The sequence below is a fragment of the Cotesia glomerata genome, linkage group LG3 (genome assembly GCF_020080835.1).
Source record: "Cotesia glomerata isolate CgM1 linkage group LG3, MPM_Cglom_v2.3, whole genome shotgun sequence".
Taxonomy (NCBI): domain Eukaryota; kingdom Metazoa; phylum Arthropoda; class Insecta; order Hymenoptera; family Braconidae; genus Cotesia; species Cotesia glomerata.
Genome location: NC_058160.1, coordinates 22382308 through 22397159, shown reverse-complemented (window position 1 = coordinate 22397159; position 14852 = coordinate 22382308). Strand labels below are relative to the sequence as shown.

At 25.5% G+C, this 14852-nt stretch overlaps 1 protein-coding gene and 1 long non-coding RNA gene across 2 annotated transcripts; both read left to right on the top strand.

Annotated features, from left to right (window-relative positions):
* Positions 1-4583: 4583 nt before the first annotated feature.
* Positions 4584-6283, top strand: LOC123261252. The gene is made up of 3 exons (XR_006508636.1): positions 4584-4720; positions 4865-4957; positions 5991-6283. It is a non-coding gene; the product is annotated as an uncharacterized LOC123261252 (long non-coding RNA).
* Positions 6284-7023: 740 nt separating this feature from the next.
* On the top strand, positions 7024-13140 carry LOC123261600. Its single transcript, XM_044723285.1, has 4 exons — positions 7024-7756; positions 8310-8432; positions 12274-12394; positions 12814-13140. Exons 1-4 carry the CDS (start codon positions 7650-7652, stop codon positions 12856-12858), a joined length of 396 nt encoding a protein of 131 aa, XP_044579220.1. The 5' UTR covers positions 7024-7649; the 3' UTR covers positions 12859-13140.
* Positions 13141-14852: the final 1712 nt, after the last annotated feature.

Sequence of the window (14852 nt, the reverse complement as noted above, 5' to 3'; positions counted from 1 at the left end):
AAAAGTCTTAGTAAAAAAAAAAAATTACCTCCTTTCGTGGTGATCAATTTTTAAAAGTGACGTAAACAATATTTATACTCGATGAATTATTCAATTATTCATAATTTATGAGTTTTTTTTTTTATAAATATTTGGGAAGATAATTAAACTTGGTCCTTGGTAAGCGCAAAGACCCCTAGACAAGTTATTAAATTCTTTTCTTTTATAATAATCCAATTGGCTTAATATATCTATCAATTCCAATTTAATTTATTCATTATATAATTCCTTTTTCAGATACTCATACTTTTCACGTGAAAATTCGCGGAGGTTTTTTTGTGATTAAGGAATTCGATATCTTCGCGTTATTCCTGATATTTTATTCATAAATTTATAAAATGGGAAGAAGAAAATATTAATATTAATAATATTATCAAGGTTTGGTTTTCAATTATCATGTAAATTTCTAAAAAATTTTCTTTATTGTAAATCACAGATTTATTCTTTACTGTATTAATATTTTTTTTATTATCAAAACAATCACAGCGAAAGAATTAATTAGTGATAAAAATTTTTCGAGGGTTAATGACTTATTTAATAACATTAAGTCTGCTGAAGCAAGTTTAATTAGATTTTAAAGATTTAGTGATGTATAAAAATAAGTCGTTAGTGTCAATAATCCATACAAGTCAATCATGTATAAGCTAATACTAAATCAGGTAAATATATTATTATTAAATGCAAAAAATGTAACACAAGCTTTTACACTTTACAAAGATTTTTCAATAACAATTATAAACAAATAAATCTAATAATTTATTTTGAATTTTAATTAAAAATTGAAATTGAATTTTTTCTCATTTTAGATGACCTACTTTTTATGTCCTTGTTTCTGGAATACAACAGTACGAGACGTGTTAAATCGAGGCCATTTTAATCCGTCTGATCATACGAATATATGTATATATACTTCTATTTCGCATGATGGGAAATGAACTTACTCATAAAACTATTAAATAATCAGTATAGTATATATGCCGCATATACGGGGGCAAAAAAAAAGTATAGCGTATATATTTTATATGTGCGACGTATATGTATTTTTGTCAGCATATATGCGCATATATATTTTTTCAGTGTGGGATATATTCAACGAGGAAGGAATTTCCGGGAATAAATTTCTCCATACATAAAAAAATTTAATAATAAATTACCGGGGATTTATTCGGCAAAATAATTAATTTATTCATGATTTCACTTGCCAGAACTCACAAACCTTTGATATCCTTGTCTGCATAGATTGGAAGGTCAGCAAGGACATACGTGATCTTCCTCGCGTTTAAATTCGTACGTTAGTGCAGTGAGCATTCAAATTATTTAAAAATATAATTTAAAGTTGCTAATAACAGGAATTTCGCAACTTCATACTGATCGGTATTTATTATTGCATGCAAAAACAAATGTTTACCGGCTTAACGATTTATACAACTTTGGATTTTTTGTATTAAATTTTTTTAAGCGAAATGAAACGATTGCCGATAATTATGAAATAAAAAATGTATCGCCGGAAATACCATTAGAAACCCCGTGAGAATTTCAGCGAAATTTTAACCGGTTAATCCCCGGGTCCAGCTTAGTCATCCGCAGTCCTAAAAGCCTTTTTTATTTCAAGTTATTTGAGTTAGCTTTATCTGTAATTATTTTTTTTTTTTACTTGCACAGTTTATTTCATTCACTAAAGTTTAATTGCCAGTTTAGTACCAGCCGATTGTTTTCCAGCTTTTATTAGCTCAAGAATTTTATTTCTGGACACAGAGTCATATATTTTTATATAAGTCCGCTTGAATATTTGAAAAATTTGTATTAATAGAACATAAAAAATTTTTTTAATGAATCAGCTTTAGGTCGCGGCAGAAAGGAGAAAAATATAGGAAGAATCTAGTCGGGTGAATGACACCTAGGTATTCGATGCTAATTTATTATGTCCGCGACACAAATTATTCGCATCTATCACTCACACTTAATATATATGAATCATTATTAATATTAATTGATGCAATATGATATAAAAGTAATCAATTGCAATAGTTAGTGTAAATATCAACATTTCAATCTTTGCCAGTCACTTATCTCCAAAGATGGGATCGCACGTGAATAATCTACTTGTAAATGGTTACACCGATTGCGTCATTAAGTGTAATACTTGAAATCGTTTTATCAATGGAATTTTTTTATATTAATTTACGTCTTAAGTATTGGCTATTAGCTCACTATCGGTCATTGATTGATATTATTAAGAATAATAGATAATAACTTATTAGTAAAAATCAAACTAAAATCATCGTATGATTATGTTCTGAGCCAGGCCTCTTTCAGTAGCCAATAAGATTAATTACATATTATTATATAACATCCATCAAGCACTGTTATCTGTGAGTAAATTTACGTCTGTTAATAAATAATAAATAAATAATTAATATTAATTAATAAATAAAAATTGTACTGCATATTCTGGTATTTTAGAGAAGTATTTTATCTTTTTTGTACTACCGCTTTTTTGAAGATTGGAATTTCCTATATTAATGCAATTATAATTTTTGTTTCAAGTTTGTGAGTATAAAAAAGTTAAAAAGAAAGAATTTTGATCTTTTAAGGGGCACACCTAGTATGAAATTTTTAAAAAATCGATTTTTTTTTGTTTCATATTTCGATAGGTAATACCTTTAAAAATAACATACTAAAATTTTTAATCGATATCTCAAATAGTTTTCGAGTTACAGCCATTTTTAGAGTAGCTTCTCGGCAATTAGAATAGGATCATTTTATCTTTAAACGCGTTTTTCTCGAAACAGCATTTTTCGAATTTGCTGCAGTGATTACTCAGAGACAAATGATCCGATCACTATCAAATTTTTTTCTGCATATTCTGTATATAGTTCTCCATACAATGACCTACCAGTTTTTTAATTTTGGCAGGCCAAAAACGACCAAAATTTTGGGTAAAATTCAACTTTTTTTTTTTAAAACGTCGCCATTTTGTCAATTTTTGACATTTTTTTTCGGCCGTAGGTCATTGTACGGACAATATTTTCTAGTTTTTTTTTTGGTTTCATCCACGTAGAAGCCCGGAATCACTGCAGCAGTGGAAGACCTTTTTTTTAGCGCCGTCGGAGATCGCGGGTAACTCGAAAAATATTTAATTTTTTTCTTCAAAAGTTTTATTGTATATTCTTAAAATATGTATAAATATACCCTTAAAATTTTTAAACAATTGATACGGTAGTTTTTTTTTTAATTCCCAAAAATCACCTTTTTTTAGGCTGTCACACTAGGTGTGCCCCTTAATTATGGAAAATGGTTTAAAAAAGAGTCAAGATTTGCCATTTCAAGAATCAAATCAAAAAGAATTACGTTAAATGTTGGGCGCCATTTTTTTATGATTCTAAGAAAACAATTAAATTATCACAAGCATTTACAATTATCACATTCGTAAAATTTATGATCATAAAATTGATCAAAATTGGTATATATTTGATTACTGTAAATTTATATTCTGTTTATATCAATGATTTAAGAAAAACATTGGACGCCAAGAATACACTATTCTACCAAAATAATCAACTAGGTTATATCTGTAAACTTCGTAATCGTACAATAATGCAAAAATACTTGAAAACTGTTGACAATTGTTGAAAAACACTTCTAAATATTTGGCACTTGTTCAAACCATAAAATTTTTGTTTCAATTGATAATCAGTAATATTTCAAAAAATTATTTTTCTACAATTATTAATGCTGTGTCATATTAATATAATATATTTCATTCTGAAAATGATATAATTAGAAATGAAAAATGTTTATTTATCACAGCATTTTTCTTAATTGTAAGATAAGCAATAGTAAAAATATTTCCGCGTAGTTTTCTAGTAAGCCGTAGTAGTTTATTTATTCATTGAGAAGAAATTAGTGCGTAGAAATAATCTATATCTACAAATTGCAATAAATTAATGATATGAATACTTAAATCTTATTTAAAAAATAAAATTAAAGTCGACTAATTGCATTATCAAATATTTCGAAATAAATAATTTAGGATTGCAGACACATGAAAGTTTTTAAACTCATTGATAATTTTAAAATTACATTTCCAGATGATTGATTTATGAAATTAATGCGTTTTTACTCATTATACCACAATTTTTGATATTTTATTTATCTATGTTAATTAAGAAGTGTTAAATTATGATTATAAATACTCATCATCATCATTAGCCCGAATAAATTTTTAGTATTTATTTTTAGTGTAAAAAAAATGTATATTTTTTTTATTCTTTTAATATAGATAACTAAAATTGGCAACTTTTTATTTATCACGTGGCTCCTGTCAGTATTTGCAAATCGGCGTGATATCATTCCCCCATCCGATAATCGGGCGGTTAAAATAATGTTACTTACTAAAATAATATAATCAGACGTAGATATAAATATACCTAATGAATATTAATAACCAGATAATGATAATTATTGTAAACCAATTAAAATAATTTGCTGTATAAAATAACAATAATTTTTTTGTTACAGATGGTGACAATAACCGAAAAATTTTTAGTTAAATTTATTTATTTATTTAATAGTAAGGCAGACGCCTACGATCGTCATCGGATGTAAATTTTTTTATTAATTCTCTTTTATTTCTAACGCTAACTTTCATATTATTAGTGTAAAAGCGTAAGGTTTTAAGGTAAGACGCAATATTGGATTTTAAGTTACTTGAGATATCACTCGCATCTTTGGCGGCATTTAATTTATCAACTATTTTACATTATACATAACATAATGTGATTTTTTAATTTATTACAATAAATAATGGACTTTTATTTTCTAGGGAACCGAAAGTTACGTGGAGGAGACTCTTCTCTTGACTTGGGAATCGCCGGTCTCCAGTGACGCTCGATGGTCGGCTTTTAGAAACGAATAGGTCAGTGGCTTAGCTTTATCTTCACAGACCCGACACCAATCGACATCAACAAATTCAAATTTTAAATCGCTCCGGCCTTCTCACTGCTAACAGATTTTAAATTTAAAAAATCCAATATAAATAATCAAGTATCAAATTTATCATTTTTTATCAAGTTTCGTAAGTTTTATTCTAGATTATTTAAATATATTGCTCGTAATTTTTTTTAAGATCTTATTTTATTCAAAAATTTTTTTTCATCAAATATTTAGATTTGTATTAATAAAAACAGCAGACGGGTTATAATTATTATTTATATACACTAATTACATATAATTATTTGAAAAAATGCACATACTAATTTTTAACATTTTTCCTATGTTTGAACTTGTTTAAATTTATTTTATATAAATAAATTATCGAGTGTCTGCTGATTTTATATTTTTTTTTCTTGCTAAATTATTTTTTAATAAAATTTTCCTTAAAGAAATAAGATATTGAAAATTATTTTTCACACCAAGATATAATAAATCAGACGTCTGCTGATTTTAGTTTTTTAAAATTTATTTTTTCCGCTGAAAAATATATTTTTTTGCCAAAATTACTTTATTGAATTTTTCTTACAGAGGAAGTATAAATATTTTCCTAATAAAAGTTATTTTTTACAACAAAATAAAATAAATGCCAAAATTAAAACAACAATTTTTAAAATAAAGCTCCTGTATAAATATGATAAATCTTATTGCGACATACATATAACTACGCATCAAAGTAAAGTAATTAACATTTTTTTTTTTCATTAAGAAATCGATTCCAAAAAAAATGAAATTTCCAACATCTCTGTAAAAATAATTTATCTCTCTATACAGCATAAAAAAAAATTTAATCGTGTATAGTGTATTTATTATATAAGCTAATATGAAAAAAAGAAAAATAAAAATATAAAGATGTCTCATCTTGGAAGCAATAACCAATAAGAATGAGAATAAGAATGTATAATCATATTGATACGCCGATTATTGTAGTAACTAAATTTATTATTTTCTTCTTTTAGAATTGGACATAGTCGGTTCGACTATAAAATAAAAATGAATGGCTCGGTTTCGCATAGTACTATATACTGTACAGTACGTTTTTTGAATCGTAAATACCGACGACGGCGTGTGAAATAAGGAGGAGTAGAATAAGAACCACCGAGAAGAGAATTATACATTAACATGACACGAGGAGGCTTCGTTCTGTAGTAGCATATTATGTGTATTAACCTAGGTCAAGAACACACTCTCCCACTCTCAATACTCATATTTATATCGCCATTTAATATCAATCAATGGACCATTTTACTTTTACTTTACAATTAATTATTTACAATACTTCAAATTTTAGAAATTCGATTGTTTCTTAACAAATTAATTATTATAAAGAATTTTTTTCAAAAATTTTAAATATAAAATAAATAAATTATAAAAAATTTTTTAACTTGCAATAGTTTTGCACATTTGAAAATATTTTATAATAATTAATTTAAATAAAAAAGTCGAGAATTTTTTTGTATAAATTTTAAGCATAAAAATTTTTACTATAAATTTTTTATTTTTTTTCAATTTTTTATCTAAATTTTACAATTTTTTAGAGATAATTATTATTATCCATTTTTCTGATTGAAAAAAAAAAGCTTAGATAAACTAAATTTAATTCATGATTTAAGAAGTGTATTATTATATTAAAAATCATTAGAAAAATAAATAATTCTTTTATAAATGATTAAAAAAAAAGAACGATAAATATTTATTTGATAAAATTATAAGAAATATAAAAATACCTAATTCTATTTATAAATAAAAAATTTTTGAAATTTCTTCAGATAAAAATTCTTTAAAACGATATTTGAATACTAGTAGAATTTAAATATAAAATAATCTAAATTGAAATTGATTGAAATGATTTAGTGAAAAGAATGTATGCGAATCTAGTTGAGTCATACTTCGTAGAAAAGAATTTTAAAAAAACGATCTTAGGCTTTAATTATATAACATACATGTTGAAAGTAATAATTTAACTTTATTTACCAATAATAGTAACTTATAATTTTGCTATTCAGGTGAGTGAAAAATTTGCCGGATTACTCATAAGAGAAAGACAATTTAAATTTAAATTTAAAAGAAATGATGACTAAAGGAGAGTACGGCGGTCTGGTCAGACGTGATGGGGGCGTGAGGATTATAAGCTTATTGGTGGTCATCGCGGGATGTTTGGGCCCTTAGTAAGCGAGCTATTAAATTCAGCTGGCTCACATCGGTATATAGATACAGGTATACTTATCACGTGTGATCATGATCAATTATGTTTGGATTTTATACGGCAAGATTCGTACACGGTGTAAGCGCAAGATAAAAGTGAGGGAGGATCGCCGATAGAGTGGAGGGAGAAGCCTTCAACGCTCTTGGAGTATATATGCGTGAAGCAACTAGCTGAATGGTACAGTTCAACAAGAGATAAAAAGGACAGGACCGAGTTTTGCTTCATTTATTGATAATTGATCTATTTTTTATTTTTCAATCTATAAAACTGCCGCTTGACGTTTATATTTTCGCAATAAAGTTTCCGGAATCGTTTCCAGTGACTGTGGTCAGAATTTTTAGTTTTTTTCAATAAAAACTTTTTTCCCCAGTGGACTTTTTAAGAGGAACTGTTTTTATTTTCTAAATAAAACATGACGAGTTTCAACAAATTATGTTTCTTCAAGACGGTTATCGTGGTGATTGTTATTTGTACGATTGTCATTGACGTACAAGCAAGATCTATTGGAGGAGTTCTTAGGTAATTTTTTTAATATTCATTGTAAAAAATTATTTGTAAACTTGGTAATTTTTCACTGAAATATCAAAATTTGCAGTAGAAAATTTCAGTGGGAAATTACTGAGTTAGTTGGAGCGCTTGCTAAAATGGATCGGTGGCCGGTAGATCTGAGTAAAAGTTCAGTAAGTGCATTTCGGCTGATGCAATAAAGTCACATATTATCCGAGATTTTTGCATACTTAATTACTCATTTCATTTTATTACGTCAATGTTATTTTATCTGAAGAAACGTAAGCACAAAATTATTTTGACTTATTATCTTTCTTCACTTGAATTTTCTGAAAATTCAATTAAAAAATTAAAGTTTACATTTTTTAATTCATAAACAATAACAATTACATTTTTTTATATTTGAAATAAAATATATTTACAAAATTAGAAGGTTCAAATTTTATGCATGCAATTATAATTTTTAATATTGAAATAAACTATATTCAAAATATTATTTAAAAATTTTTTTTTTTTAATTGATATTATTTAAAGTTATTAAAAATTTTTAAATTCCATTTTTCAGCCGACGTAAACGTGTATCAGATCAACGTTTAGCAGAACTAGAAACTCTGATGGCTCTAGCTCGTATGAGAGGGAAGCTAGTGACCGTCCCCGTAGGATTTGGTCGAGTGGATCCAGCTAAAATGTAAGTGTTTTACAATATAAAAAATTGCAGTTTTTTTTTTGTTTTATTGATAATTAACATAACATACAATACAAAAAAAAAACGATAATAATAATTAAAATAATTTGTTCCCTAGAAATCTGTCTACTAGTCACCCGAAATTATATCATAGTTATATAGTCACACGTTTCATTGAACCCTTATAATTATATCACTAACAAATTGACAAATTCCACTGACGTAACGAATATAAATGAAAATAATTATCAGCCGAAAAAAAGTACTACGCATTTATTAATTATAAGTATTACGCATCAAAATATAATTTATCTAAGATTTATTAATCGTGTGAAGAGAATTTGATTCTAACTCTTATCAAATTTGATGACCAAATTCTATTTCAAGTACTTTAAAACGGAATTTTAAAGTTGACCGTTGATTAAAATCAATTATTTTATCTACTCAAGCACTATCTTCTTAGATTCAGATTTAGTCAGTTTAAATTAAAGTTATAAGTGCGACGAATATTTATATTCATTTTAGATACTATTTATATTTTGATTTTTTTGTTTAAACATAAAAATAATTTTTATAAATAATTATTGTTTAAGTTAAGGTCGAAAGAACAAATTTGAATTGATAAATAAAGGATCGAGTATAAATTTACAAGAAAATAAAAATTAGCATTTTTTGTTGATAAAAAAAAAAACGTGATAGCAATACAATGTAACGTACCAAAATGATGTTACAAATATATACATATCAAATTACTATAATTCTTATCTTATAGTATCAAGAGTCGTAGTAAATTGCAGAATAAATTTCCATCATCAATTTATTCTCTCTTAGCATAAATAAATGACACCCACATTTTTATTATATTTTTACTTTTCCATTGAAGAAAAGTTAAAAATAAATGTTTAGTTATAATTAAAATTGAAATAGCGAATTATAAATTCAAAATTAATTAGATGATAATTTTTTTTATTTCCTCAATATTTCAGTAAATGATTAAATTATCAATCGCGTGATTAATTATAAAGCTTAAAAAGTGTTAATATATGTATTAGGGTGCTTCATTTGAGATAACTATTTTTTTTTCTCACTCCATTTACGAAATATTGTTCTTTACATAGAAAAAAAAATTCTCACCAATGGATAGTTCTTAATTTCTATTTTAAGTACTCGCTGGATGAATTTAAAGTTTTCTCATCTAATTAACCCGTTAAAATCATTTTTTTTGTTTAAATTATCTATAGCATAGCGACATTTCATTATATTCATTTAACCATGGGCGGAAATTGTAGAGGGATCCTTCCTCTTTAAAAGCTCTGACAGCTTATTTCCAATTTATGAGCTATTTCGCCAGTAAAAAATTGTATATTCGATTTTTGCTCAAACGTCGTGGTTTTTTGATTTTTTCTCCTAAACTATTGATCTAACACCAAAATTGCAAAGTACCTTTTTTGTAAAAAATTTAATTTTCTACAAGATAAATTGATAGCTGAACCCTTTCAATGAATTGCCTCTGAGATAAATTTAATTAATGACAAGAAAACAATAAATGACACTATTTTATCGTAATTTTTATACTTTTTAATAAAACAACAGTTGATAAAAAAAATTACAACATTGTATATTTTTGTAATCAACCATTGTGATATCGTTATAATGCCTAAATTTTTAAAATTTTGAATCATCTTACAAATATTCTAATAAATATAGTTGTTACATAGAATATATCCAAAATATATAGTCATACATAACTCCGGCACACAAAAAAAAAAGTGGTATGTACTTTGGAACGGACCTACCTATTGAAATGAATATTGACCCACTGAATTTGAATTTCAAGTCCGTTTGACACGGTCACCCTCCAATTTTGAGCATAATACAAAAAACCCCAAAAAATTGCAAAAAACTGCAGCAGTGACAGCAATGAAAAAATTCTTGTGGACCCGGATCAAGTATGATTTTTATGTATCCCAATTTACTGAAACTAAATCTGAACGTTAATTAGCCTGGTGAGCCGACCAAATTTGCAAAAAAAAAAAAAAAAAACGAAAAACCCAAAAAAAAAAAATTGCAATAAATCATGAAAAATTCAAGTTATCGAGATAAAAATTTTTTTCGACTCAGATTGAGTATGATTTTCATGTATTTTGTTCCATTGAATTTGAATCTGAAGTTTTCTTGCCCCGTTAACGTTTTAAAATTAAAAAAAATATCAAAAAACCAAAAAAATCGGGAAAATTGCAGCTATAAATATGAGAAAAAATCTATAAAACATGATTAAATACTTTTCTTGTATTTTTTCACGCATAAAATACAAATTAAGAATCTGAAAATATAAAAAATTTTAATATCTATAAAAAATGACGTATAACTAGAATAAAGAGAACGATTTTCTCGAATTTCAAACTGTTCTTCATTGGTATCGAACTCTTTTGTTCTCAACCGATCTACGCAGTAAATTTTTCTTCCGTTTGTTATTATCTCTTGTATTTCATTCGTAAAAAAATACAAGAAAAGTATTTAATCATGTTTTATAGATTGTTTTTTCATATTTGTAACTGCAATTTTCCCGATTTTTTTGGTTTTTTGAGATTTTTTAATTTTAAAACGTTAACGGGGCACTGGGCTAATTAACGTTCAGATTTAGATTCAGTAAATTGAAATACACAAGAATCATACTTGATCCGGGTCCACAAGAATTTTTTCATCGCTGTGACTGCAGTTTTTTGCAATTTTTTGGGTTTTTTGCATTATGCTCAAAATTGGAGGGTGACCGTGTCAAACGGACTTGAAATTCAAATTCAGTGGGTCAATATTCATTTCAATAGGTAGGTCCGTTCCAAAGTACATACCACTTTTTTTTTTGTGTGCCGGAGTTATGTATGACTATATATTTTGGATATATTCTATGTAACAACTATATTTATTAGAATATGTTGTAATTTTTTTAATCAACTGTTATTTTATTAAAAAGTATTAAAATTACGATAAAATAGTGTCATTTATTGTTTTCTTGTCATTAATTAAATTTATCTCAGAGGCAATTCATTGAAAGGGTTCAGCTATCAATCTATCTTGTAGAAAATTAAATTCTTTACAAAAAAGGTCCTTTGCAATTTTGGTGTCAGATCAATAGTTTAGGAGAAAAAAATAAAAAAACCACGACTTTTGAGCAAAAATCGAATATACAATTTTTTACTGGCGAGATAGCTCATAAATTGGAAATAAGCTGTCAGAGCTTTTAAAGAGGAAGGATCCCTCTACAACTTCCGCCCATGGTCAAATAAATATCATGAAATGTCGCTATGCTATAGATATTTTAAGCAAAAAAAATTATTTTAACGAGTTAATTATATGAGGAAACTTTAAATTCATCCAGCGAGTACTTAAAATAGAAATTAAGAACTATACTTTGGTGAGAATTTTTTTTTCTATGTAAAGGACAATATTTTGTCAATGGAGTGAGAAAAAAAAATAGTCGTCTCAAATGAAGCACCCTAATATGTATAAATGATATGTACTTCGTAGAGTAACTAGTGAGTTAAGTATGCTCGAAATATAACGTACAACGAGGAAAGAAGGAATTTGCGTAAATTATTAAGTTGGGTCAGGTCAGAATCCAGAGGAATCAGCATTTAATTATTTCATTTGATTAGATTCTATAAAATAAATATAATGTTTCATTTGAGTGAATCAATCTTTAACTAGCCGAGTATCACCTGACAGATAATTAATCACTAAGATCGATCGATATCTCTTGTTCAAACACTCAAAATTGCTGATATTTAAATTTTTGTGTAAAAAAAATAATGTTTTATCTTTAACGTGCATATTTTTTTTGTTTCAGTGGTCGGAGACGTAGATCGAGCATCGAGTACAACTTGCAAAAATTACAACGTATTTTACAGACTGTTGTCAATGATTCGGAATCTGGTAGCGAAGAGAACGATGACATTTCTTCCTCACTGGTATTTATTTATCTATTTTTATTTTTGTAAACTATAATTTTTTTTAACTTGATAATTAATTATTTTTTATCATTAAATATTATAAAAATCAATCAAATTTTAATAATATTTGTAACGCAATAAATTACATTAATTTACATAATTTTAGACATACTTTTATATTTAAATTAATAAATTATTTTTATATTTAAATAATTATTATAAATTAGTCAAAAAATAATTTCTCTAAATTTAATTAATCAATTTTCGATATAATTTTTAAATTATCAACTCAATAATTATCTTTATGTCAATTATTGTACAATTCTTCAGCTCAATTGATTTTGTAACTGCCCAAAAGTGAAAAAAAAATTTAATTTTTATTTTTTAAAACACTAATTTTGAATTATTAATAAATAAATAAATTTTTTTTGTTTCAGCAATTCGGCGATCCGCATGATGACATAGAAGATCAATTAACTTAATTAACAGTTAAATCAAGTACATCATTAATAATTAATGATGTGTAAAAATAATCAAACAAAAAAGGTGCAAATATTAACTGATAAGCAGGAATAATTTAGTCTTTCCAGCCTAAACAGTATTAACGGTCAATTACCGTCTTCTGTACTTATTAATTTTAATTATAATTATAATTTATAATTAGGTAGGTTTTTAAACTGAGGCTTAGTATTTTAACGAATTACCTCGTACTTATCAATTCCATTTGACTTATAATTATTTATTTCATGCCATTTTATTTATTGTAAAACTACTTTTTAGTTTTTTTTTCTTATTAATTTAATGTATCTTTATTTATTAACCGATAGGTAAATTTATTTAATGACTGGAAAATTATAGACTAAATCAATTAGTTTAATTATTAGAACCGCATATAATATTACTGTATTGTATTTATTATTATTAATTAGTTATTATTTTTTGTTCATTTTTATAAGTTGACAATAGTTACATTTTAGTTTTTATTGTCAACTTTTATTCAATGGGTATATAATTGACTGGGTAAATTTTATCTGATAGCAGAGGCTCAATGTAATTTTTTTCTTCCCTAAGTATTAATTTATTTAATTTATTTATTACTTACTTTGTATATTATTTTATATTTTGTAAAACATTATTTGTGAAATAAAATTTATTTCTTGAAATTTGGATTTTTGTTGATTTTTTAATTTTAATAAACAAATTTTTAAGTAAAAAAAAAAAAAAAACCCGGAACTTTAAAAAAAAATTATTATTAAAAAAACTTCAATTATTTTAACACAAAAATTTTTACCAAATTAATTATGCACTAGTTAATATTTTGAAAAAAATATTTTTACTTAATAATTAAAAATAAATTTTTTTTGAGTTCAAGACAAAAAATAGTGCCGTGATTAATAATTACTTATCTAAAAAAAAAAAAAAAAAAATATTCCAACATGATTAAAAAAAAAAAATAATCTCTAGTGACTCAAATTTTAAAAATATTTTTACTTAAAAAAATAATTAAAATTGTAACAAACAAGAAGAAGGAATAATAAAAAGAAGAAATATTTTGCAATGTTTCATTTTTCGTTTCAATATTATTCTATAATAATAGTACAGTATAATGTTAATTAAATTAATCAATAATAATTAATCATAATCATAATCATAATAATAATAATCATAATCATAATCAATAATAATTTTAATAATAATAATATTAAATATTATTTTGTTTTAATGGTATGCATCGTGTTACCGGATAACGTTACAGATAAGACTAGCTGATGACATTCGCAGCGCTACCTCAATTAAAACATTACATTTATTATTGTTATTGTTTTTCTCATTAAATTTATTTAGTTTCTTTAAAATCGATTTATTACTGTTACTTTAAATTCCTGACCCTAAATAATGAACTCGCCTCATCCTCGTGAGTACGTGACTTTCTACACATAATGTCTTTTTAGTTCCCCATATCCTCCCATTCTCTACGCGCGGCGATAAACGACCGCTTACAAAATCACCCAATAATCTTTATTTTTTTGTCATTCAATAAATTCAAATCTTCGTCGACATCTAGTTTCTTTCCTCGGAAGCCCACTCCGACCGATAATTAATTAATTAAAAAATAAACACCACAAATATCCGATATATTTTAAAGTATATAAATCAGCGTCTAATAATCTTAAAGGCACAGGCAACAGGTGACACAAAATTCACAATTACGTACAAATATTGACTATTATTTAGCATTTTTTCAACACATTAACATTGTCTATCTTTTAAAATTACTTATTTAATATTATTATATTATTTTTATTATTATTAATAACATTAATTTCAAAAGATAGATATTGTCGTGTCTGATCACAAATAAAATAGCTAAATATTAATTTAATACCTACACCAATAATTAAATAATAATAATAATAATAATTCAAAACATCATTTGCTATCACAACATCGAGCATTACATTTGATAACAATTTAT